The following is a 24,029-nucleotide window of genomic DNA, read 5'->3' as shown; positions in this document are numbered from 1 at the left end:
TGAGGAACTTGGAAATGCGGATGGCGAGCATGGCTTGCGGGTTGAGCGGTACTTGATCGCGGACGCCTGGCTCGATGACACCCGTCGGCGCTCTCCCTTTTGTGGCAGACTCGACCGACCGCAGCGATCTTGGAGTCTTGGACAAACTCCAGGTGGCAGACACTCGCAGAAGTGATTGAAGCCACCCAACCGAGTGTTTCCATCGCGCTTTGCCCTGGGGTTGTCTGGGCTGGCGCGACGGACGCGCTGTGGGTTTGCGCTTTTTGCGTTTGCTTCTGTCGTGGCCTCTCCATCTCGGCCCGCAACCGACCCACCAGCGAGCGCTCTCCCGCCGCTGATCGATCCAAGAGCCTCTCCCGCGAGCCGCTGATTCAAGGTACGGGTCGGCTTGATACACGGAGCTCCAGGAGCGAGGACACCAGTGAATGCTGGCCAGGCTGCTGTTCGCTGGCTGGGCAACATACCCCTCCAACCCTGTTCATCAACCATTCTCCACCTTCCCGACGAACGACAGATGATTGCTCCTGCTGCGAGAGCCTGCCTCAGAAACCGCACTGCCGCCCAAGGCATCCGGTCCATTACGACAATCCAGCGCCCTGTCGCCACAGCCGAGCCCGAGGATCCCCTCGTCAATGGTAATCATCAACCCCTGTCGACCAACCCGACAGTTACACTCTCGCATGGGCAGCAGCTTTCTTGTCCATTGGCACCAAGAGCAGAGTCCTGTTGCATATGCACGCCGACGTGCCCTGGACTGGACCGATCATCGCAACCCGCTGCGATATCCGATCAGATCTTGACAGCCAACTCTCCCACTCCGTCGGATTTTACTCCAGTGCATGCTGCCTCCAAGTGGATTCAGCCTCCTTCGGAACCAGAGCCGCAGCTCAAGGTGCTTCAGCCCGATCATGCCGGTGAGTCGTCATGTCCAGAGAGATCGACAGCCGATGGCGAACTGCCTCCACGCTGTTCGGCGGCCAGGATATCAGCAGCCCACGAGCCCCATAGCTGATTTCTTGGCTCTATCGGACCACAGGATCGCTGCTTCTTGCTGCCCTCCCTCCGTCCTCGCACATCATCACCGGATTCTCGACCAGCATCGGATACTCCTCGAATGTAGGCTAGGCCGCGCGATGGCCAGGATCGAGTTTGAGGCCAATTGCTGTGGCTGAAGACAATGCCAAGCTGGCGGCTTGCAACCATGGATTGCTGGCCTAAACCGATTGCCGAGCTGATGATTCGATTCTCACCTCTATCTCTGCGCTGGACTCGGGGGGTCATCAGATTATCTCATCGCTCTCCAGAGAAGGCGGCTGGTCCGAATCGGTTTCCCGAAAGGCTGCTGGTGGCCCGCTGTTCTTCCAACAGGTTTGTCCGTCGCTTTGGGGCTCGTGGTCTCGGCAAATATGCCATGTCCCCATCAACAGCCTAACCAGCGTCATTCTCTTGCCTCAGTACACGGCCCGGGACTCTGCTGGCGACGTGCTGATCACGCCAAAGTCGTTTGGCAGCATCGACATTGTGAGCCTGGACGGCTCGCGTGAGCTCTATATACGCCGAAAGAACTTTCTTGCAGCCACCCCTCACATCGCTGTCGACAACCGTCTCCGTGCCTTTGGACTGGTAGGATCGATTTCCAGCCTGCAGCTGCGTGTGGATGCGGTCGAAAGCATCGCTGGCTCACAAGCATGAAATCCCGCCTTGGTGCTCAGAGCGTCGACGGCCTGTTCAACTACAAGGTCAGCGGCAGAGGACAGCTTGCACTGCAGAGCTGCGGTACACTCTACCGCATCCATCTCAAGTCTGGCGAGCAGTACATCGTGCATCCTAGGTATGGAATACCGCATCGATAGCGAGCCCTGCACGCTGCACCCACTCGATCCTAACCTCCTCCCGCCATGCTGCTCCTCCCCCAGCTACATTGTTGGCTGGGACACCTCCGTCGAAACCACTCCTCTGGTCGCACCGTCGACACCGCATGTGGCTCTGGAACAGGCTGCAAAGACACAGGCTCAAGATGCCACTGCCTCTGCCTCTGCCTCTACCTTGGCCAGTCGCATCGGCGAGTCGATTACAGGCTATGCCCGTGCTGTCAAACACAGCTCGGTGCGAACAGTCCTCTGGGTCCTCTGGGCCGTCCGAGCCAGAGTCAAAGCCGCTCTCGATGGCGACAAGGTGCGAGGCTGATGGAAGCAGCAGAATCCGACGGCTTTCTTTTGGATGTGTATACACCGCTCACCCTCATTTCTGTACTCCACCGTCCAGGGACTCTACCGCCTCGAAGGGCCAGGCGACATCTATATCTCGTCCCATGCCGAGTCATCGTCGTACATCTCCAAAATGTAGGCAGTGCTTGTGATATGTCGTTCGTGTTTATGGACATGCCGCTTCCGCTCCTATAGTGAGCCACTTGAAGCCCACCCGAGGGGGGGAGTTGATACTCGCTGCTCAATCCCCCGCTTCCTACTGACTTCTCGACGATCACTGTGACTCACATCGCCCTCAGACTCACGACTCCCAGCCTCAACGAGGATCAAGCTCGCGCCGTTGCCGAGCATTACAAGAAGTTGTAGAGTGGACCACGCAACCGGGCCATCGGGAAAGTCTCTGGTTGTCAATTATTCGCAACTGCTAATACACTTCGCTGCTTTGCGATATGGACGCTCAGCCCACAGCTTGAATACGTGGAGGCATAACGGTGCTGTATGCCTTGCCAGCCTGCACATCACACTCGGCTTTCACTCGTACACGATAATTTGCTTGCCTGCACCCTGCTTGGACGAGTTCTGCAGCGCGGCGGCAATCGAAAGGCGGTCGTCGGCAGCATCTCCGGTCAAGCGCACCAGCTGGTGCCAGGGATCTTTGAAACGGCCCTCGCTCGTAAGCTGCAGCAACTCGTCCACCATGCTCTTGCGCTGCTCGATCGAGTTTTGCTGGTACCAGCGGGTCATCCAGAAGCCCGCTGCAGTAAAGTTCTTGAAAATGAAGGGCGAAGTAGGGAATGTCAACGGCTCCTTGGACATGCCTCCGTACGTCACCATGATGCCATTGTCGCTGGATACAGGTCGAAAAGCGGCGCATCGTGTCCTGCGAGTTAGTGTCTGCAGTGTGTGGCCAGGCTGCTCGACTCGGCCATTAGCACGAACCACATGCACATCGGTCTATGGAGGCACCACTCACCCCAAGAGTCGGACGAGGTTGGTTGCGCTCTTGCCGCCAACGCAGTTCAGAGCCAGCTGCGGCAAGCGGGGACCCAGCTGCTGAACCTTTCGGAGGGTCTCGGGCTTGCGAACGTCGTCTTCCGAAAGAACCAGGGTGGCGCCAAGATCCCTGAGATCGCTCTCGACCCTGTCAAAATCGGGTCTGGACAGCAAGGACGATCGTCAGTAACTGCAACGCAGCGACAATTGCGTCGGCCCTATCGGCGCCAGTGCTCTGTTGCCCGGATGTGCACCGACGCACCAATGCATTGCTGCACTCTCACACCTTGGACGGATGACGTTGACTGTTTGGATGCCCCAGGCCTTGGCCAGTTGGATCACAGCCTGCCCAACGCTTGAAGTTGCTCCGTTCTGGACGACAACATCGCCGGGCTGGAGCGACACAAAGTCCTTGAGCATTCTGTACGCTGTGGATTCGGCCAGATTGCACTAGTCAGGTTCTATGCTGGCGGCATATTGGCCAGGCGAAGCGTCGTCCCAAGGCCATGCGCTCTGCCGACCAGAGTCGCCTCGTCATCCCCCATATCTGATTCTGCTCGAAGCTCAGCCCGAACCTGTGCATGGATTGACTGTGACCGTGGCCCCGGCAACGATCGAAGCCTTCCCAAGGTCGACTTTGAGCACCTTGTCCGAGCTCACATTGGCATACTTTCTCCAGGTACCTGCACAACACTTTCGTCAGTAGCAAGCGAGCACCGCCAAGGTTCAAAAGCAGATCTTGCTCGCTCTGCGCGTATTCCTCGGTTCCCGGGTGCCGGTGGATCAATGTCGAGCGCATGCGAGTATATTTGGTGCAGAAGGCAGGCATTTGGAGCCGATTCGTACCATGCGATGGGCCATCGAGAGGCAGAACAAGGTCACCGGGAACAACGCTGGAAACCTGGGATCCGACGGCGACGACTCTGGCGATGCCTTCGTTTCCTCCAACAGCGCCGTGGCCGGGGTGAAACGTTGGCTTTACCGGGTAGGTGCCTTTTCATTCAGACCATGCAGACCATGCAGACCAGATCATGCGAGGACAAGGATCAGCGGCGCCATGATGTCCCTGAAGCTCAGCGCTATCCCAGGCGAGTTCGTCGAGAAGGACAGTATGTTCACGGTTCTGCCGAAGCCACCGGAGCCTACCTTGCACCTGGTTGAGATCGGCGGGGTTGACGGGAGAGGCGAGAAACTGTAGCTGCACACCATCGTCCTTGAGTTCCGGCAGTGCGATCTTGGCTGGACTGGATGGCCGCAGATAAATAGGTGGCGTGAGCGTCAAAGCTTGGCACTGCGGTGGAATATGGCTCATAGCAGCGTCTCTTCACTGAAGCGAGCGACGAAGCGACGATGGTGTTCGATGGAAAGCGGAATGGGCAACGGCAACCTACACCAGAACCGACTCGGGCGAGCCGTGGGCAGCGAATGTGACTGCTGGTGTGTGGGTCGCAATCGAGCGAACCAGGCGGCCAGAGATGAAGGCACGAGGAACTCGAGCCAGGGCGATCATGGTCGGATGATGGGCAGAAGGAAGCACCAAGATGAAGGGCAGAGTTGCAAGAGGAGAGTCGCAGGGGCAGAGGGCGGTCAAATCAAACGACAGGAGATGCTGCGCCGACAAGACTGGATTTGCGCCAGCGATTCGAGGCTGGAATGGGTCCCAAGGGGACGATCAAAGGGAGGATAGATGGCATTTCGGTTGGCCAAACCCACCAGCATCTGGAAATGAGCTGTCGTCGATCACTGTTGTTGCCCCCCGACTGCGAGAACCACATCGACTACGACACTATGTATTGGGTGATATCAAATGGCCAGCAGCGACCTTTGCTTGCTGATCCTGTTGCTGTTGACTGCGTAGCACCATGATCGTATTCCGGGTTACTTGCATGGCTTCTGTCGAATGCGATCGCGAGTACAGTCGATGCGGCCCGGCTCGGTGGTCTTGGGCATCGCACATCCTGCGGCTCGGACTCGTCATCGTGGCGGATTACCCTTTGCATGAGTATCTGGGCCGTGGGGCTATCATGGGCTCAGACGCAGCTGGATTGTGGCCGTGAGCGCCCTGGGCATGCCAACCCGGTCGCAGTACTCTGCACATGCCCGAGTCCACGGCTTGACTATCCTTGACCCGATATTCAGGCCGGGTAGGATTGCTCTTGATCCGTCCTTCGATGCCCGTCAGCCCATAACCAGTGGGTTGGCCAAAAACTGCTTCTGTGTTTTCGTTGTGGCATAGTGGCGAACACTGCTGTCGAGAAGCACCCAAAAGTGGTTGTAGAAGCCCTCCCACTGCACAACAAACCCGGGCCAGTCGCCTGCTTCAGCCAGCGACCACAGCTGCGGGAACTGCTTCTTGGTAACGGCGCGGATCCGATCGGCTCGAAAGTGCCCCGAGTGCACAACGTCGTTGAACTTGCCCTTCTGAATTGCCGCGACCCACTTCTCGATCGGTCGCCAGTCAAACGACGATATGATTTCGCTCGGAAGCACCCCGGTTTCGAGATACTGCAGAACCCACAGCGACGATACCGTCTCGCCATAGACCAAATGAACTTGCTCCAGCGACTTTGACCGCAGGACCACGTAGACCAGCGATGCAATGGAGCGAGCGATGGTCAAGCTGCGCTCTTGGCCGCCATCGAGGTCGCCGGGGGCGATGCCCGGTTGGAAGCCGTACTCGTCGGCATCATCTTCGACCGTGATGAATCCCCGCAGCGTGAGGGTCAGGCTTCGCAGCTTCGTGAGGTGAATACCAAGATCGAGCACGGCGTCCGAGTCAAAGGACAGCATCGGCAGCATAGCAGCGTCTTCGCCTGGCAGGCTGTATGGAATGACGGTCAGCTTCTGGAGTGCGGTGGCGTTTCGAGCGATGCTTCTGAGGGCCACATCCGAGAAGGACGAGTTCATGGCCGTGAGATGGAGCAGCCGTCGCAGCAGCGAGACCACATTCCTGCTCTCGAACAAACGCTGGTCCATCGAGAAGCACGAGGTCATGAAGACAGTGGTCAGCCTGGGACATGCCTCTGCGAGCGCTGGCAGGATCAAGGCAAACGACCAGATGCGCGATTCGATGGTGAAAACCTCGAGCCTGGGACAGGCCGTCACAAAGTGAACAATGTGCTGCTCGAGGATGGACTCGCCCTCGGCCCGCGAGCGGAAGGTGAAGCGCAAGAGCTGATGGCCCAGCTGCTGAGCGGCATAGGCCAGGCCCGAAGCAGTGAGGGAACATAGCGAGAGGTCCAAGTCGGTGATATGGGCGGCCTGCTGGATCCACAGTCGGGCAACGGCATCGTCAAACTTTGGGCATCCGGTGACTTTGAGGACACGCAGGTCCCATTCCCGGGCCAGCGACGAGGCCGTGACGCTGTTCAGCTGGATAGATCGCTCGCTCTTGGCCACATCCATCTTGAGCCACTTGAGCTCGAGCTCGGCCAGGCGGGGCATGGCCAGCGCCAGGAGCGAGTTCAAGAACGGCGTGCGGAAGGGTTGCATAAACTGGCACTGGATGGCCTCGGCGTTGACAAAGAGCGGAAGCACCCGAGAGACCATGTAGTCCTTGCTCTTGCCCAGGAAGCGCACCCGTTTGACGAACCGGCCGTAGGGCAGCAGCGACCTTGGCTCTTTGGATGGGTCGCACTGCCCAAAGATGTTCTTCTCGGTGAGGTCGGTAAAGACCCGCATCGCCTTGACGCCGCTCTTGGCTTCGAAGCGGATGTCGGACCAGAGTAGCGGAAGCAGAACCAGGGCCCAGTGGCGAGAGACGCAGGCGGCTGAAAACAAGATGGACTTGGAAACCGAGTATGGGAAGAGGTGAAGGATCCACCGGCCGAGCTGGAACAGAACCAGGTCGGGGGCCATGGCGGCAGCCGAGGCCGACCGGGGAGTTGAGCGTGGCTGGATTTTCATGAAGAAAGTCGACCCCGATCGAAAGGTGGCTCGGCTTTGAAGGGGATGGGTTGCCGATCTGCCCAGACTTGGCGGCCACTAGGATCTTGATGCTGCCACTTGGATCTTGATGCTGCCGATTCCGATATCAGATCAAGACGGGGATGGAGAATGCAGGATGCAGGATATCGAGGATGGAACTGCTCGTCCCGCTGGAGATTCTGCAAGGCCGACAGCAGGTGAGATGCAAATACACTGCCCGAACGAGTCAGCGAGCTATTGGCAGACGGCTTCTCTGATTGCGAGTCAGGCCAACCTGCGCGATAGGAAGAAACGTCGGATGGAAAGACGGGAGGGGGGGAACAGTGACAGAGATCTCGGGCTGGAGCGTCCAGACGAGAGGTCAAGGGAGCATTGGCGGCAGGACCACAATGCCGGTTCGGTTTGTTGGAGAGATGCACACAGAGCCGGCCGACGCCAGCAGGCAGGGAAGGCTGTGGGGATGAGAGACGGGTCAGCTGCCCAAGGGAGAGCGCCGAGCCAGAGCCCGGAACTTCAACGAACAACAGATGCAACGATCGATGCAGCGATCAATGCAGCGATCGATGCAGCGATGCACACGGCAGCGGATGCAGCGATGGGCTCGGCGAGATATGGACCATGCGGTGGACCATGCGGTGGATCTCTCAACGCCGATGCGCTGATGCCCAGTGAGATCGGGATGAAACAGCTCGGCCAGCCCAGACAGCGCTCTCACCGACTTGGACCCTCATCATCCCATCCCATCTCATCTCATCCCATCGCCGACTCCCACACAAACGCACAATGAGGATATTGACCCGGCCTGCGATCCGGCCTGCTGCCCGGCCTGCAACCTGGCTCGCTCTGCCCAAACCGCCCATCCGCTGTCGGTCAGCCGTCGCCCAGTCGTTCTCCACACCACACCGCATCTATCCCTGGCACACCTCGGACCAACCTCGAGTGATTAGCGTCCAGGACCGCGCTCCTCGCAGCCTCTCCGAAGCCGGATCTGCTCTCATCAACTGGATCACCAACAGCTCGGTCGTGTTCCTGACCGAGTTTGCCGTCTCGAGCTACTACACCAACATCTTCAAGGACACCAGCATGTGAGATCCTCCGCACCATCGACTTGACAGCGACCAACAGCGCCCGAGAGGGATATGCATACTAACGCCAGGCAGACGCACTCCAATTTGCTTACTCCTGTGCGATTCCTGTGCCGCAACAGGATGTCGTCGTCAAACATGCCGCCAGAGTTCCTGCCGAATGCTGCTCGCTCGTTCGAAACCTTCGCCAGCGTCCTCGGCAGCTGGACCTCCGACCCGCAGGGGCCCGATGCCAAGCTCTACGAGCAGGCCGTCCAGAGGATGGTGACTCCAGAACTGTTCAGGCGACTCAAACGGGAGCAAGATGCACTCGTCGCACACCGCCAAGCAGCCAACATCAGCGTCACCGACATCCTCGACTGCCGGGAGTCCAGGACCGAAATCCGACTGGGCGAGCCGGCACCTGCGTTGGCCAGAACCCTGACCAACTGCAATCCCTATCATCGCCTGTACAAGTACGGTAAATCGCATGTCTACTACACCTACCACTCGGTCGGATTCCTCTGCAGTGCTGCCGACTGGGCCAAGCGCAAGGAGGGCGTACCGCTGCATGAGATCTTTGGTGCTGCCATCGAAGAAGGGGCCACGCTGCTTGTCGAAGTCGCCATCAACGCCCAGGTGGAATTCTCGCAATCAGCCGATCCCCGAGCTGCCGATACTCGCTCCAGCATCACTGTTGAGCCACCAGATGCCCTGTCGTCCCAGTCCCCCGACCCAAATCCCTCCGATTCTGCCGAAGCGTTTGTGTCAGATTCTCGGCGTCGTGAGGTTCTGGTACTCTTGGAAAGCAACCACATCCCGCGAAGCCATTTGGTCGACAACAGCGGTGACGCTGCCGACTCGATCGTCTGGAAAATCGCCGACATTGACTATCTTTTGGAGTCGAGCCGCTTCAACCAGTATGTGCTCGGCAACGCCCTCAAAGTGCTCAAGCGATAGAGCCAGCATCGTATCGTTCTGGCGCTCGCACCGAGCTGGGATGGCACTCACACCGAACTGGGACGGAGCTCGCACTGAGCTGAGATGGCACTCTCTCTCCTTCCTGCCTTTTTTTCGAGGTCGATTGTCATGCCGTCTCGATCATGGATACGCACTTGCTCATCCGATTGTGTCCAAGAACATTCCCATCCCCAGAGCACCCATCATCGGACCACTGCACCCAGAGAGAGGTAGCCCTCGTGCATTCAAGTCCATGGTGTCTGAGAACTTGTCGTTGATGCTTGTCAACAGAAATGGTGTATAGATACTATGCATTGGATTCCCCATGTGCGACCCAGATGCCCTGTCTGTTGTCCCAATTGCCACTGGCACACATGGTCCAAAGTATCATTGTTGCTGAATCGGGCGGTGGTGCAGCGGTTGGAGAGACAGATCAATGGGTGAAATGCGGGTTTGATTCCGGTACGGCCATGGACCCAAACCGGGCAACATGGGCCCCTGGACGCCAGAGCAACGCAGATCATCGGTGGTTAGGTCGAGTACCCTTTGATATTGCTCCATTCAAGCTGGCTGCCGAGTTTCTGCCAGCACAGACACCAACGCCGACATTGACGATGTGCCTACCATTCAAGATGTCCCAGTGCTCGACCCAGGTGCGAGGTAGATTCGAGGGCCGAACGACACCAGGACGCTTTCGTGCGACAGGAACATCGAGATTGGACATCAATGCCGACTGGCGCAGAGCCTGGGTGGTGTCGTCGAGGGCCGGCAGCAGCACTCGCTTTGGGAGGTGCTTGTGGCCCTTCTTTCCGGCGAGGAGCAGCTCCGTCAATCGGATACCGGCAAAGTGCAGAGACTCTACCGGAGGCAGAATTGACTTGGGATGGTGGTATGAGTCTCGAAATGTCGACGACGAGTCATCCTTGCAGAGGTCGGAGACGGATGGGTATATGTTCGAGCAATCGTTTGATCGAGCCAATGCGAGATCAAGGTCGGATGCCAGCGGTAACCATTGGTGCTCTAGTGAGTTCATCCGTTGCGCCGAAGCGTTGCGATGCTTGCCAGGCGGCGAGTTTGGTACTTACCTCTCCATCCGGCCCGCTGAGTTTGATCCAGCCTCCGCCAGTCATGTACCTGGAGGAAATGAGAACGAGATGAAGCTGAGTTGCCGAGTCGGGGGGTACTATGCATCGGGACAGGCGTTGCTGCTTGTGGGGCTCACCCTCGGTTGATTCGAATCTGCTGCATCTGCTGGCTTTCCCATGTGTCATGCCGTCCCTGGCAGATGCCGCAATACATTCCGTTAGCCTCCACAGCATCCTCGACGCTTATTTGCAGAGGGAGGGTGCAATCTGGTGCGATTATTGCTCGAACCAAGTATCTCGCCCTCGATACTGCTTCCCCACCCCCAGTGTCACCGAATGCGCTGTGAATGCACCGGGCCTGCGACTCACTTTGATATCCCGCCGCGGATAGGTGTCGCTTGTGGTGGTGTTGAAAAAATCCTCGAGGTCTGTGAGTTTCTGAGAGAAATTTCCGATGGCCCGGGATTCATGGGAAGCGAAGCGGGTTTAGCCCGGGGTCAGCGTCGTCGTGAGTGGAAAGACATTGCCGAGCGACTTCCACGAAGACTGTGGAGAGATAGGCCGGGGGGATACTCAAGAGATGGATGCTGCTGGAATATCAACAATGTCGCCACAGGATTCGGACAGAGGTCGTTGGACTCATGGCAAGCCAACATTGCACCAGCACCCGAGGACCAAGTACATCTCACATCCAAGCGACACACATCTTCGAGAAGCGAGGTCATGGTGAAGGCTGGCCCGGGGACAGCAAGCGCAGGACGACCGAGGATGCACTGGACTTACTCCATCGGCCTTCTTGACCACCCTGGCGGGGCCACTGGGTGGACGCAGTACCGATGCCTCCTGCTCGGTCGGCACGGATGGAACCGGAGGGATTGGCAGGGGGCTCAGGGGGTCAAGCTGGAGATGAAACTGGTGCATCGTTCAAGCAGGCCGAGTGAGGAGTGTAAGGGGGGGGGTGCAAGCAAGGTCGTTCTTGGAAGAAGCGAGATGGACGCTAGGGTCGGAAGAAGGGTTCACTGCGAGCCTGGGCTTTCTCCACAGGCAAGCAGACAAGCGAGAGGACGCAGGGGGGGGGATATTCTCCCACGGAAGGTATTCCTCCGATAGTTGGTTGATTGGCCAAGCAACGATGACTCTGGGGCTGGCGGATAGGACCAGAAATGCGGCAGTTCGAGCAGAAGGATGGCAAGCTTGGAGTGCACTTGGAGGGATTACCGCAGGCCACTGCGATTAGGAGACTCGACTATCCGAGCCGGGGAACGATCCGGGATCGAGTCGCAGCGAGCCTGTATGCCGATGTCGCTTGGGGGCTCTGTATCCTTGCTGAAGACAGCATCCAGGGATGAGCATGCGAGTGCCCGTCGATATCGCCGGAGGACCCTTCTATCAGAAAAGTCTCCTGCAGACAAGTGATTGGAGAGCCGATGCAGCGAGCAAGGACACTGCGGACGGTGGGATGCATTTGGGGCACTCGAGGGGTCTGGTAGCAAACGAAATGGATGGCATGAGCGATGGAATGGAGGCCATGGACGGGCAAGCGGATGAGCACGCACCCGCCATGACATGATATCAGGTAACGACTCCCATGATATCAAGTAACGACTCCCATGACATCAAGTAACTTGGCACTGCTCGCATCGCAGCCCTGGTTCGCCCGCACCCTTGTCGGCCGAATGCGCGAGAACACCAACGAAACCGCCTCTGCGCGCCTCGGCCAACCCCTTTCTCGCCGGCCGAGTCTGCTCTGCGCCGATCTGCCCTGCGCTGATCTCTGCTCCGGTGTTGTCCGCCCTGGTGTCGTCTGCTCCGGGTTGATTTACATCGATCTGGTCTCGTTGGCTTTATCCACCGTCCCTCCTACCCAGCACTTATCTAGCATCTCCACCACCCACCGATCTCCCTCGGCCTGAATCTCTATCCGCCTTCTCGATCTCGCCATGTCCGATCCAAACGCCGTCGCCGGGCTGCAGGCTCGCCTCACCAAGCTCGTCCTTAACATCCAGTTCCTCTGGTTTATCGGCCACTTGACTACACGTACGGCCGACTCGTTCTTGCTCGTCTGACCATCGATCGACGCCGCTGTTGCCGCAATGACGAATGGATGCCATCGTTAACGCCATGTTTCTCTCCCTCCGACCCCTTCATCTGCTGTCGTCGCTGCCTCGACTCGCAACGCTGCCTCGACTCGCAACACTGCCTCGATTCGCAACGCTGCAGTCTCCCAGTCAGCCCTCTTTATCCTGAGCGGTGGAAAGAGCTACTACAAGGCCTACTACGGCGTCATCCTGTGCTATGGCATTATCCTCTACAAGTGTCACGGCGTAAGTCGTCCATCGAGCAAACCGAGCCACCCGAGTCCCTCTTCCTCCTCCTCTTCCTCCTCGCGATTCACTGCCGACTCTGCGGGTGCTAATTGCTGGCTGCACTCCTCTTCTCTCTCGCACGCCCATCCTATCCATCCGTATTCCGGCCCGGCAGACCCCCAAGTTCAGTCGTGACTATTTCCAGAAGGTCATGACCGACGAGAACGCCCAATATCTCCTGCTTGCCATCGTGTGGGTTTCGTCTGCGCCGATCTCAGGTGTGTAAGACCCACCGTTCCTCTTGCTGGATTTGTCTGTCGGCATCATCGCAACTCTTATTGCGTATCAGCCGAGTGCCGACACAGTCGATATGCGTCTCGTATCTCACCGTTCGTTTGGTCTGCCATTCCTCCCCTTCGTCGCATCGATCGCTCCTTTCGGACGCTGCAGTCACCCTGCTCCCGTATGCCACCTTCTCGCTCTTCCAGTTCCTGAGCTACACCCGCCAGAGCGTCCTGCCCGCCATCTTCCCGCCCGTCGCTGGCGCCGCCTCGGGCCTGACCCAGCAGGTCTCGGCCAGTATCGACAAGTTTGTCAAGGCCAACCAGCAGCCCGCTCTGCGTGCCGTGGCTTTCATCGAAGTCTTCTTGATCCTGCCCTTCCTGATCGTCTCGGTGTTTGGTCGATACGCCTCCTTCACGACCCCGATTCTGTTCATCCAGTTCCTGCGATTCCGCTACTTCTTCTCCAGCCTGACCAAGCAGGCTGTCCACGAACTGCGGAGCCGTCTGGATGTCCTGTTTGGCCTCCCTGCCGTCCCGGCCGTCGTCCAAAATGGCTACCGCACCGTGCGGGATCTGATTGTGCGATATCTCGGTGCCGATGGTGCGGCTGCTGCCAATGCCAATGCCAATGCCGGCAACTAATACACTGCGGTTGCATCCCATCCGAGTCCTGTGTGGTGCTGCCGTGACTGTGAATCGCTGTTGCTACGGCGAACTTTTCTGAAACGAGACACCTTCACCCCTGGATGACTTGCGCTGGCGATCCAATACCGTCATGACGTCTATTTCCATTGCGGATATCGCCGCTGCAATCACCACCGCCATCACCGCAATCGCCGTCAGCGCAACCCGCTCGGTCGCCGGCGCCACCCAGAGTCATTTCGACGCTGTCCATGAGCCGCCCCTTCCGGCGATCTTGTTCCATCGCCGTTTTCTCGCTGCAGCCGGCCCTCTTGCGCTCCATCCTCTCTGACCGCATCGGCCTGTCCATCCACCCTCGGCCTGTCCATCCACCCTCGGACACCAACCGCCGGCACTCTCTGTCCCCGGCCAGCTCCTCACCAGCCCACTCTTGCTTCTCTGCTCGCTCGACTGCCAGCCTTTTCATTCCATTCCATTCCACACTTCCGTTCGCTCCCCACTACTCCCACTGCCCTCATCTGTTCCACCGTTGGTCATGGAGCCAGCTCGATCGCAACACCAGCAGTCTCGGATCACTTCCTTCTTCAAGCCGGCGGGCCCCTTGCCGTCGCCGGCCCATCACGCCGCATCCTCGATCGTTCTGTCTCCCTCAATCACCTCCTCCCCGTCCTCCACCTCTCCGTCTCGGTCAGCCTCGGCCTCGCCATTCTCTGTTCGGCCGGGATTCTCACATCCGTCGCCTCCGTCACCGTATCCGTATCCGCTGCCCACTCCTCAGCCAGGGCCTTCCCCAGCCGCAATGCTTCGAACCTCGGACCAACGGCCTGGCCCGAATCGGCGCTTTGCCGAGCTTCCTCTTCCGCCCTCGTCGACGCCCATCGACCCACGCTTCCATCTCCTCATCCCAAAAGAGAGCCGGAAGCGCCAGCACGAGTATGAGTCGTGGTCAAGCGACATCCGGCTCGAGGAGATCAACGACGACAATCTGGACGAGTTCCGGCGCATCAACTCGATCATCTTTCCTGTGGTCTATCAAGAGTCCTTTTATCGGCAAGTTTGCGACAAATATCCGAAAGAGCTCAGCGCCCTTGGTATGCTTGTCTGCGCCGATCGTCCGGGCAGTGCCCTGCTCTGTCGGTGCTCCATCGCAGTCGCTTCCGCCCGACCTCACTTGCTCGAATGCCGCTGCACAATCGCTCGTTATGCCACTTTGGCTTCAATGGCCTTTCTCAGCGACCCCGTCATTCACCACGCTCCTCTTACAATCTCATTCATTCCAAACGCTGTGGCCGAATTCGTTGCCTCGGTCCCAGCCTTCTACAAGGAAGACTGTGTCGGCGCCGTCAGCTGCCGCAAAGAGCCCATATACCACAACGAGACCGAAACCCGCTATCGTGTCTACATCATGACCATCGGCGTGCTGGCTCCCTATCGCCGCCTCAAGATTGGTAAGTTGCCGGAAGCCTCCCGCCCGCCTGCTGATCTGACCAAGACTGCATGGTGTCTCGACCTGGCTGCCGCCGCCGATCCCCCCCCCCACCGCCCTCTAACGCTCGAGGCACCGCAACTTGCTTCAGGATCGCACTTGGTGAACTACATCATCCGGAATTGCGAGCTGGATCCCACCGTCGAGCACATCAGTCTGCACGTGCAGACAACCAACGACGAAGCCATCCGTTTCTACGAGAAGCTGGACTTTATCGTCCACTCGCGAGTAGACGGATACTATGCCCGCAACCGAGGTGTGGAGCCGCCGGACGCCTATCTCCTCAATCGCTACATTCCACGCAAATCCGAGTAGATGTGCTTGCGTCCGAGGCTGTCGGGCCGAGCCCTCTCCTGCTGCCTGGCTTGGGCCGAATCGGATCAAAGAATTGCGGACAACAACGAACGGATGTGCCCCGTTCGCTCGTCCTTGATCAACTTGTCAATGTTCGACAAGGGCAATCCTGGACCGCTCGACCAGGATGTCGCTGTTTCTGCAAACCGGCCTCGTTGTGCACGGCCATTGGGATATTTCACCATCCTTGTTTCGATAGAACATACCTTGGGTAGAGCCGGCTTGGAGGCGTAGCCCAGTCAGACCAACCTGCCTGTTGCCTGTCTCTCTCTCGCTGCCACCGTCGCTGGCCACTCTGCATACCCTTCCCCACACGGTCTGCTTGCCAAGTTTGCTCCTGCGATGTCCCCAACGTTGGCGCTCGCATTCTCCCGTGCCGCCTCTTTTCTTGCGGTGGAATCTGCTGGATGTCCTGGGGGGGGGCTGCCAATACAAACCGCTCTTGCTGTGAAAAGCGCTTGTTGTATTCGCACGGTCCGCTTGGCCGACATGGTGCCCACACAAACTATCGAAGCGATTCCCATGATCCTGCTGCTGTCCTGTGCTCAGGGGTTGATCGTGGCGACGCTTCCCCAAAGCAGGACACTCTTATCGAACGAACACGATGCCCAGGAGTCCCCCAGTCGGTGGAGACCACGGATCGTCGAGGTGTGGCCGAGCATCTTTCTGACGCACTGGCCCGAGGCGATGTTGTAGGCCCAGATGGCGTGGTCGTCGGCCGTGGCCAGGACAAAGTTGCCGGACGGATCAAAGATGCACCGGGGCTGGGCAAACATGGGGTCGATTGCGATGCCCCAGAGGCTCTGCACTTGCACGGCCGATCGGGCACCCAGCACCAGGATTCGGCCGCTTGCTGTGTCGGTGTAGCAGGCCAGATGCCGGCCCGAGGGAGAGAGCGCCAGGCACATTGGCGAGAAGGAAACCCAATCGTCGCCATTGGCGTTAAGATTGTACCGGTGCTGCCGAAAGCCGGTGGAGCTGTCGAGGTCGATGTAGTGCAGATAGTTGTCGTCTCGACAGCCCACGGCGATGGACCAACAACCGAGCCTGCGCCGATGATGTTGCTGAGTTTCTTCATCTTGGCAAGCAGCGACGCTGTGAGTTGCTTGAGCTGTTTCGAGCGAGTCCTGGGGTGCTGGTGGCTCTTCTTGCTCTGGAGGAACGAGGCACATGCATTCGACGGCACCCTGGAACTCGACCGAATGTACGAGCGAATACAGCGACTGTCGATAATGCTGCTGCTGTTGCTGCTGCTGCATTTTGTTGCATTCGGATGCGCCTGGAGAAGCACCAGCGCCGGTCCGGCGATAGATTTTGACTGTCTTGTCGTGCGATCCCGTCACGACAAAGAACTCTCCCTTGGACTCGACGACCTTGACGGCGGTGACGTACTTGGAGTGGGGCTCCAGGGTCTGCACGATCGTGCGGGTGGCAATATCGACGATGTGGACGAGGCCGTCCATGCCCGCGAGAACCAAACGATAGACGCTTGTGCTTCGAGACTTGTCACTGCCATCGGCATCGGCACCGGCATCGTCTCGTCGTTCCAGCCACCCTGGCTCGTCGCAGTCGAGTTCCACATCCAGGACCGATCCCTTGGGATACTCAAAGCTCCACAAGACGGCGCCTGTCTGGGTGTCGCTGATCTTGACGATCTTGTCGGTCGAGGCCGTGACGACCACACGAACCGTTGACTCGCTTGGTTCATCCCCAAGGTTTCCCGACGGCCCCTGGGCTGCAAAGAGACGACGAGGAAGATCGACGAGCTTGGAGACCAGGATGTTGCTCTTATGGATCGACTCGAGTCTTTGCAGTGGCTCCGAGGAGAACAATGGCTCGACTCTTTGAAACGAGGCTTGGGCAAGATTCCTGTGACGATGGCAACGATAGTATATATACCCCCGCGATGCCGATCAACGGGCGAGTGAGTCAATTGCAGGTGGCTGAAGAGGTTCGGAAGAGAGGAAGAAGGGAAAGAGAGATAATAGCATGCTCGTCGTGGCCCCACACTCTCTCCCTTTGCTTGCCTCGACGCTTGCCCCAAGTGGATTACCGTTCGGCCGACGATGAGTGGGCTGCATTCCAAGCAGCAGACGTGCGCGCTACATAGTCGTCAACGACCACTTGAAGCGGCGGAAGAGTGAACGAGGCCTTGCCGGACTCGAGCCTGACGGCCGCCGGCGTCGTTGCAGGGCCGACCTCGCTCCAGTTGAGGTTGGAGTCCCAGTCGAGGAGTTCGCGATCGAGCTCGGCGAGGGCTCGACAAAAGCCGCTGGATTGGAGGAAATCGCGGACGAGGGCGATGGTCTGGATCTTGCCCTGGTCAGCAGAGAGCATATTTGGATGGGATGGGATGGGATGGGTACGATGGAATGGGATGTGATGCGATGCGATGGGTGCAATGGATGGGATGATCGGGGCAGAGATTGGCGCACCAGAAAATACACACCCCGGCGGCTTTCGCTCGGGCCCACCTCTCTCTCCGCCAGGACCAGGAACCACACACCTCGCATATCCGAGCGCTGTATTGAAGGACGCAGTCAAGAGGACGGAAGCCCCACGGCACCATCACGCCCCCAAAAGTGCTCGCATAGCCACGAATCACTTGGATAGTCGGGTCGAGGCCTCATCGAACTTGATGCCGCGGGCTTCAAGACGGGCCAGGATAGGCTCGTAGATATCCTTGCTCACGGGGGCCAAGACGCCTTTGCGGGTGATGACGCCTGCAGCCCCCGCGCAGTTTGAGAAGTGCCGGAATGCGCAAAGGGCAAAGGTCAGTGCCGGTGTCAGCGCGAGAATCCGAGTGGAGTCGTTGTCGGGGACATGATCGCTCATGCAGCCAATGATCCTGTTGCTGACCTGTCATGATGGCTTCGGTGGCAATGGCTGCGGGGAGACCGACGGTCTTGGCCATGGCAGAGTATCCCTGGGGCTCGCCGTATGCAATCAGGGTGGCAGTTTTGCGTTCCTGGCATCGGTTGATGGCGTGGGTCAGTTCGGCAGCAAGGATATATCATGCAAACCAGCGACCCAAACGCACTCCCAGATCCGTCGTTGTGTGCACACTCGACCCAGACATTCAAATCCGCAACACTCCTCCTCGGTGTCCAGAACCAGCATCGCTAATCGAGGACGCCATCGTGTGAACATGGCTCCTCACAGTCAGCCACGGACTCCGGCACTGAATCGTAACCTACTTTCTGGCCATCGGCCCACTCGATGCCGAACTCGTGCTGCATGGCAACCATGTCTCGTTCTCCAGGGAGATAGACCAACTTTTGCTGCAAGAGACTGCAGAAAGCATCGAGAACAGACTCGGAGGAAACGATAGGGTTCGCGCTGTCGAAAATGCCGAGCCTAGGGACAGCAGAGACATATCCATTCTCGTCAGCAGTTGCAGTGAGTAGCCTTGCATCAGCCCAGCCAGCATCCCACAGAGGCTGTCCTTGGTGGCGTCGAATTGGGCGTCAAATCAGGGAGCCGAGCTGGGATGCTGAGCTGGATGCCGAGCTGGGATGCTGAGCGTACCAGTTCATCGCCGACAAGATTCGCTGGAGCTTCAAAGAGTCCGCAGCCACATCGCCGTTGACTCCCGCGGCGAGTTTGGCCTTGATGGCTGCCACGGGGTCGGCGCCTTTGGAGATACCGAGCAGGCTGTTCATCAGCTCTTGCTGCAAAGCAGAGTGGGCCAAGGTGTTCAATCACGCAAGCAGTATTAGAGCAGAGCGGGGGATGTGGGTGCTGTTATTCCTACCCATCAGATCGATGGAATCGCAACAGCCTGGGCTGCGGCCGGCCGATACTCACCCAGGATGTGCCCTGGCTGGCAAGCTTGGAGGGCGCCGTCTCAAACAGGCCGAGGTCCTTGAAGCATGACATGAGCTCTCCGTAGCCCTGGTGGAAGCACAGCCACAGTGCAGCAGGTCAGAGTGCATGCCTTTGGATCAACAATACATCGACAGCGCGATGCAACAGACAAAGGCTGTCGATGGGCGACAGATGAGAGAGCTCACCTTGTACCGCAGTGTGCCGCGGAACATGGTGTCGAGCTTGTTCAGATCCCCGAGCTCGTAGAGGCTGGTGTACTTGAGCGAGTCACGGTTGGGCACTCCTTCAAGGGCAAATCCCCGATACATATCGACATTCATGGCCGACTTGAGCAAGTGCGAGCCAGGAATCTCGTGCATCTGTCAGGGCGAGGCAGCATATAGGCGGTGCTCAGTGGACGGTCTGCTGCAGAAACTGACTCTCTGGATTGATACTGCAAGTACGGACTGTGCCATTCGGATGTGCGGCAGATGTGGCTTTGAGGCACTCGGTGAGAGGATGTGAAGTCGGCCAGGGCAGGCGCCTACCTTCCCATTCATCTTGAACTTTGCAGAATTGAGGCCAGCCAGCAGCACGCCGCGAGGGCTCCAGCTAAACTTGTATCCGAGCGGGTTGTTGGAGGCTTCGGGAGCCGGCAGGCCGCCACACCAGGAGACAAACGAGCTCACACGTCCCCCGGCGGCTTGCACTTCGTGGATGGTTCGCATGGCCGTCAAATGATCGATTCCGGGGTCCAAGCCGATCTCGTTGAGGATTGACACGCCGGCAGCCTTGGCCCTATCCGGGTTTGACGGAATCGTGCCGTGTGAGCAGAGGAGCCAACACGACTCGATGGCCACCAGGGTCCTACGGTCTGGAAGGATGCTGGTCGTGGTTGCGGCCTACCTCTCGTGAAGCTTTTCCATATCGGGCGAGATGTAGCTGGCCGTGACCATGTGCTTCTTCTGGGCAATGCAACTCTCGGCCACAGGAATGTGCATTGTAGCGGGGATGAGACTGTGTGGCGAACAAGCCGTCAGGAAGCCATGTGTTGCAAGCAGAGTGAAGTGGTCAGCAGTGGCTCCGACAGACCGTCGCAACTGCCAGGACCATTGTAATCGACCATTGGGCACCATAGATGAGCCAAGCGACTCACCTGACGACAATATCATGTTTCGACACCAGGTCCTGGAGCTGCGCCTGGTTCTTCACATCCACGCTCTGAGTCTGGACGTTCTTGTGTTTCTCGGCGATTCTCCCGGCTTCATCCAGGGCATTGCTCGCTGCATCAGGCAGCAGGCGGTAAGCACCAGCGCAAGAGGGAATGATGGAGCAACAATCTTCCCGCCCCATGCCCGACCGGCCGGGGGACAACTCACCGATGGTAACGTGGGTGTTCTGAACGCCGGAGAGGTGTTCCACCAGAGGAGCGGCGACATAGCCCGATCCCAACACCAGGACCTTGTGGTTGGCTTCGACGCGGATTCCAGCTCCCGCACTTGAGAAAGGGGCGAAAGAGGCAAGACAGAGTCGCTCGGGTGAGACAACCAAGAACAGGAGTTTGGTTCATTCGGCTATTGGAAATGATTCGACGCTCGGAGCAGTGGAATAGGCATCCGGCAGAATCCTACCTCGGCCGACCATACTTTTCCAGCTGGTCTTGCAGCTGGGTGTGGCGGGCAAATAGGCTGCCATCACGGGCAATGGTCGCTCGATTGAGGACCGCGTGGTCCACGTTGCCGAGGATCTATCCGATCGGCGTACCCGGGAAGGAATGGGGTACGATTGCCGTTGTTGCGGAAGTGGGTTAACGATCGATCAAGATGGAGCTGCTCCCCTTCAGGTGCATCATGAGAATGGATTTGTGCTTTCCGCGGCTTATCCGTTTCTGTGCCGGTCGGGCGGCGGAGAGGGCCCTCGCTGCAACTCACCAGTTCCTTGACGAATGGCAGAAGCGAGTCGCTAAAGTACGCACTCGCCTCGAGCGGCATCTCGGTCGGCAAGTTGTCGATGGACATGATGATCATGCCATCACCTTCGACCCTGTAAAGGACGCAGAGCCCAGGGTAGGCATGGTTGGCATCAGCCCCGGTCCGCCTGTGCTCAAAATCGCATGCTGGGAGACAAGGAGATAGATGGCGCAAATATACGTACTCGTGGTGGCTCTTCTTCTCGATGGGATCGTACATGAAGAACGGGTGGTCAATGGTTGAGGCATGGCTCATGAACTCCAAGCTGCCCTGTAGCACAGATCGGTGGTGTACAGTCAGTACCGTTGGCAAAGGTCGGCCGGCGACTTTCCAAGCACGCAGGAGGACACAAACAACCGGGACACGGGTTGACGGCAACGTCATTCATCGACACAAGCAACTGCCGCTCACGGTGAGAACATCACAGTAACCCCATGGCGATCCCGCCTTCGCTTGAAGCACCAATGCAATTCGTGCCGCCCCTTCTCCTCAAGCACCCCCGTGGGTTGTTGACCCCTTCTTGTCTCTTACATTAATATCGCACGATATATCGGCGATGGCGAGCATTCTCAATCGATTTTCACGGGCCAGCTTCTCAGTTTGCTCGATCGTCATGAGCCGGGGGTATTTGAGGTCCCAGAAGATGCCGTTGATGAGCATGCTGGTGTAAGGTGCAATCTGGCGGTGGAACAGAGGCGTCGGTAAATATGTGCTTGAAATTGCGGCGCCGAGTGAATCTGGGCACACCCGCAGTTGACTTTGCCAAGGTTCCATGGATTATTCGCTCGACAGCCCGCATCCAGAACACTGGAATGCAGCTTGCCTTCTCGTGGAACACAGAGTCGTATTCTTCGGGGTGCATCTTGTAGTGAGCATTGTCAAAGGCCTGGCCATCCTTTCGGACGAGGTAGTCTTTTGCCTGGACCTGGGTCAAGTACACCTTATGTCGGCTGTAGTCTGCAAAATATGATGGGATTGGTGTCATATTGATGCCGCGTTGGTACCGGATCGATTGCCCATTGATGCCAAGCCGACAGAGGGGTGAGAGTCGACTGGCAGACAGTAACATGCGACGCGATGAGAGCGAACAAGCGATCTGGCCAAGATTTTGGTGAAAGTAAGGATGCACTCACTGCCGCTCTCGACCAAATCCTTGAGATCGTCGGGACTGACCCACTCGTGGGGCAGGCACTTGAACACATGCAGAGCACCCTAGTTTGTAGAGTCGATCGGATGGGGCTGTGTCAATGGCGGGATACCAGTGCGGCCCATGCGCTCGCTTGTTTGCGATGGCTGCGATAAGGTCGCTTTTCTTCCATTCATCACAGGGGGATGCGTAGCCGTGTGAGGCTCCCGACTCACCTTGGTCACATTCCCATTGCCCGTGAAAACAAAAGTAAGCGGTCCGAGCTGCTTCGGAAGCCCGTCGTCCATGATGCTCTGTCCTGAGCGAGTGACTTCGAGGCGGGCGTCGGCAAGGCAACGATAGACATACGACATTCCAATATTCTGTGGAGCAATGGTGCCGCTGGATCAGTGGACAACCACTCGCGGACACGAGCGGTCCACTCACCAGCCAGATTTGCTCGACACGCTTACCAGGAACGGGGTGGCAAAACCCAGACCAAGTAGCCTCTGTCCAAGGGCATGGAGGCCATCGATCATGCCTGAACGAGAACAAGGTGCAGCGGCGATTGGGTAAATTTGTATCGATCTGGTGCAATGATCGAGATGCGGTGCAGCGGCATTGACCAGGGGAACTGGGCCAGCGCCCTCAAATGCAAACGCGGGTATCAGCGGATTGTACCTGCATATCCGGCGAATCGGCCGAAAAAGACCAAGCGACGATTATGGTCGTCGGTAAGCAGCTCGTAGTCGATGAGACGGATTTTCTGTTGGGCAGTAGAGAAGTGAATCGTCGATAGGATTGCCAAGCGATTGGCATGCCTGTTTAGCGCTGGAAGGCTGCTGCGCTGTGCAGAAACTCTGAACCCGATTCGATCGTCGGAAAGAGTTCAGGTGGCATGAAGAGCCATCCGCGACCCAGCCAAATCTTGTTCCTAGCGACTCGCATGACGGATCAGGCTGTGCTGCCTGGGTCTGCCTCATCCATGTCCTGGGCAGCTCATGTCACACGCTCTTCATGGGACGTCCTGTCCATGAATCTGTGCCTCCGATGGAAGCGGGGTTCCTCGCTCTGCACCATCGATTGTGCCTCCATCGACTCTTGAGGCATGTCTCAAGCAATTCCGGAGGACGGCAGCCGATTCTCCCCGGTGGCGCTCTGCATCACCGGTCGAAGCCTGCGCTCACCTTATCGAGGATGTCCTGCAGCATCGGCATGTTATGCTTCTGGCCCTTGAAGGTGTGGGAAAAGAACATGTAGTCCTTGCCAGGGAGAAGCTGGTCGAGGGGAACCTCCTTGACGCCGAGCACAATATCGGCGGCGGAGAGATCCTCGCTGATGATGGCTCCGGCATCGGCGAACTGGTCGTCGGTGTAGACGCGGCGGGTGGACGGCTGGACGATGACCTTGGCGTTGTGCTCTTTGACGAGCCTGGCGATATCCTGGGGCACGAGCGGCACTCGGCGCTCCCATCGATTCTTGTCTTCGCGACGGATGGCAAGTGTTCGCACCCAACGGGCGAGAACGGCGAAACGGGCCAGATTAGGAGCTTGGTGGGCTGTGCGGAAGGCAGCAGCAGCGGCGACAGGCCGAGCCGATCGTAGAGGGGATGCAATGACTCGAGACAGGGTCATGGTGAAGGGAATGGGCGAGAGAGATCAGCCGAATAGGATCAGGGAGGGTCGGCAGGGGCGAACCCAGAGGGAGCAGGCTGGGATATATCAGAGCTGGGGGGGGGGAAGCAGGCGAGGGCACCAGGGGCCATGGCCCAGAGGCGGGAAGGCATTCCGAGTGGCCCCGGGGCCAAGGCGCACAAAG

At 58.3% G+C, this 24,029-nt stretch overlaps 9 protein-coding genes across 9 annotated transcripts; 4 read left to right on the top strand and 5 right to left on the bottom strand.

Moving 5' to 3' along the window:
- Window positions 1-353: 353 nt before the first annotated feature.
- On the top strand, window positions 354-2,634 carry BJ171DRAFT_526785 (mitochondrial biogenesis AIM24-domain-containing protein). The gene is made up of 8 exons (XM_053112682.1): window positions 354-914; window positions 1,037-1,116; window positions 1,285-1,368; window positions 1,456-1,623; window positions 1,713-1,831; window positions 1,917-2,175; window positions 2,266-2,342; window positions 2,507-2,634. The coding sequence occupies exons 1-8, from the start codon at window positions 515-517 to the stop codon at window positions 2,571-2,573; spliced, it is 1,254 nt and encodes a 417-aa protein (XP_052962421.1). The 5' UTR covers window positions 354-514; the 3' UTR covers window positions 2,574-2,634.
- On the bottom strand, window positions 2,635-4,967 carry BJ171DRAFT_526784 (uncharacterized protein). Its single transcript, XM_053112681.1, has 7 exons — window positions 4,592-4,967; window positions 4,347-4,444; window positions 4,047-4,193; window positions 3,776-3,883; window positions 3,487-3,628; window positions 3,181-3,363; window positions 2,635-3,054 (listed from the first exon to the last, which is right to left on the bottom strand). Exons 1-7 carry the CDS (start codon window positions 4,708-4,710, stop codon window positions 2,739-2,741), a joined length of 1,113 nt encoding a protein of 370 aa, XP_052962420.1. The 5' UTR covers window positions 4,711-4,967; the 3' UTR covers window positions 2,635-2,738.
- Window positions 4,968-5,206: 239 nt separating this feature from the next.
- On the bottom strand, window positions 5,207-7,352 carry BJ171DRAFT_262937 (uncharacterized protein). Its single transcript, XM_053106781.1, has one exon. The coding sequence runs from the start codon at window positions 7,104-7,106 to the stop codon at window positions 5,379-5,381; it is 1,728 nt and encodes a 575-aa protein (XP_052962419.1). The 5' UTR covers window positions 7,107-7,352; the 3' UTR covers window positions 5,207-5,378.
- Window positions 7,353-7,848: 496 nt separating this feature from the next.
- Window positions 7,849-9,490, top strand: BJ171DRAFT_526779 (uncharacterized protein). Its single transcript, XM_053112680.1, has 2 exons — window positions 7,849-8,212; window positions 8,335-9,490. The coding sequence occupies exons 1-2, from the start codon at window positions 7,911-7,913 to the stop codon at window positions 9,149-9,151; spliced, it is 1,119 nt and encodes a 372-aa protein (XP_052962418.1). The 5' UTR covers window positions 7,849-7,910; the 3' UTR covers window positions 9,152-9,490.
- BJ171DRAFT_526778 (uncharacterized protein) lies at window positions 9,491-11,159 on the bottom strand (the record flags this gene model as incomplete). The annotated part of the gene is made up of 6 exons (XM_053112679.1): window positions 9,491-9,649; window positions 9,776-10,073; window positions 10,237-10,285; window positions 10,374-10,429; window positions 10,606-10,674; window positions 11,020-11,159. Coding segments are annotated over 6 exons (677 nt in total), but the record flags the coding sequence as incomplete, so codon positions are not given.
- An 836-nt stretch (window positions 11,160-11,995) lies between these two features.
- Window positions 11,996-13,493, top strand: BJ171DRAFT_464339 (uncharacterized protein). The gene is made up of 4 exons (XM_053108542.1): window positions 11,996-12,273; window positions 12,457-12,560; window positions 12,718-12,820; window positions 12,993-13,493. The coding sequence occupies exons 1-4, from the start codon at window positions 12,177-12,179 to the stop codon at window positions 13,466-13,468; spliced, it is 780 nt and encodes a 259-aa protein (XP_052962416.1). The 5' UTR covers window positions 11,996-12,176; the 3' UTR covers window positions 13,469-13,493.
- Window positions 13,494-13,762: 269 nt separating this feature from the next.
- On the top strand, window positions 13,763-15,302 carry BJ171DRAFT_262769 (acyl-CoA N-acyltransferase). The gene is made up of 3 exons (XM_053106780.1): window positions 13,763-14,559; window positions 14,782-14,916; window positions 15,046-15,302. The coding sequence occupies exons 1-3, from the start codon at window positions 14,004-14,006 to the stop codon at window positions 15,267-15,269; spliced, it is 915 nt and encodes a 304-aa protein (XP_052962415.1). The 5' UTR covers window positions 13,763-14,003; the 3' UTR covers window positions 15,270-15,302.
- A 452-nt stretch (window positions 15,303-15,754) lies between these two features.
- Window positions 15,755-17,802, bottom strand: BJ171DRAFT_262750 (WD40-repeat-containing domain protein). The gene is made up of 2 exons (XM_053106779.1): window positions 17,362-17,802; window positions 15,755-17,177 (listed from the first exon to the last, which is right to left on the bottom strand). The coding sequence occupies exons 1-2, from the start codon at window positions 17,643-17,645 to the stop codon at window positions 15,854-15,856; spliced, it is 1,608 nt and encodes a 535-aa protein (XP_052962414.1). The 5' UTR covers window positions 17,646-17,802; the 3' UTR covers window positions 15,755-15,853.
- Window positions 17,803-17,810: 8 nt separating this feature from the next.
- Window positions 17,811-24,026, bottom strand: BJ171DRAFT_526771 (Saccharopine dehydrogenase-domain-containing protein). Its single transcript, XM_053112678.1, has 20 exons — window positions 23,399-24,026; window positions 22,893-22,977; window positions 22,685-22,752; window positions 22,448-22,594; window positions 22,219-22,297; window positions 21,909-22,042; window positions 21,617-21,763; window positions 21,270-21,355; window positions 21,047-21,158; window positions 20,747-20,862; window positions 20,495-20,613; window positions 20,272-20,398; window positions 20,022-20,132; window positions 19,664-19,913; window positions 19,322-19,495; window positions 19,116-19,202; window positions 18,837-18,979; window positions 18,506-18,665; window positions 18,168-18,276; window positions 17,811-18,031 (listed from the first exon to the last, which is right to left on the bottom strand). Exons 1-20 carry the CDS (start codon window positions 23,843-23,845, stop codon window positions 17,910-17,912), a joined length of 2,823 nt encoding a protein of 940 aa, XP_052962413.1. The 5' UTR covers window positions 23,846-24,026; the 3' UTR covers window positions 17,811-17,909.
- Window positions 24,027-24,029: the final 3 nt, after the last annotated feature.

Source organism: Polychytrium aggregatum, assembly GCF_025602895.1.
Source record: "Polychytrium aggregatum strain JEL109 chromosome Unknown BJ171scaffold_61, whole genome shotgun sequence".
Classification (NCBI taxonomy): domain Eukaryota; kingdom Fungi; phylum Chytridiomycota; class Chytridiomycetes; order Polychytriales; genus Polychytrium; species Polychytrium aggregatum.
This window is presented reverse-complemented; position numbering and strand designations above follow the sequence as displayed.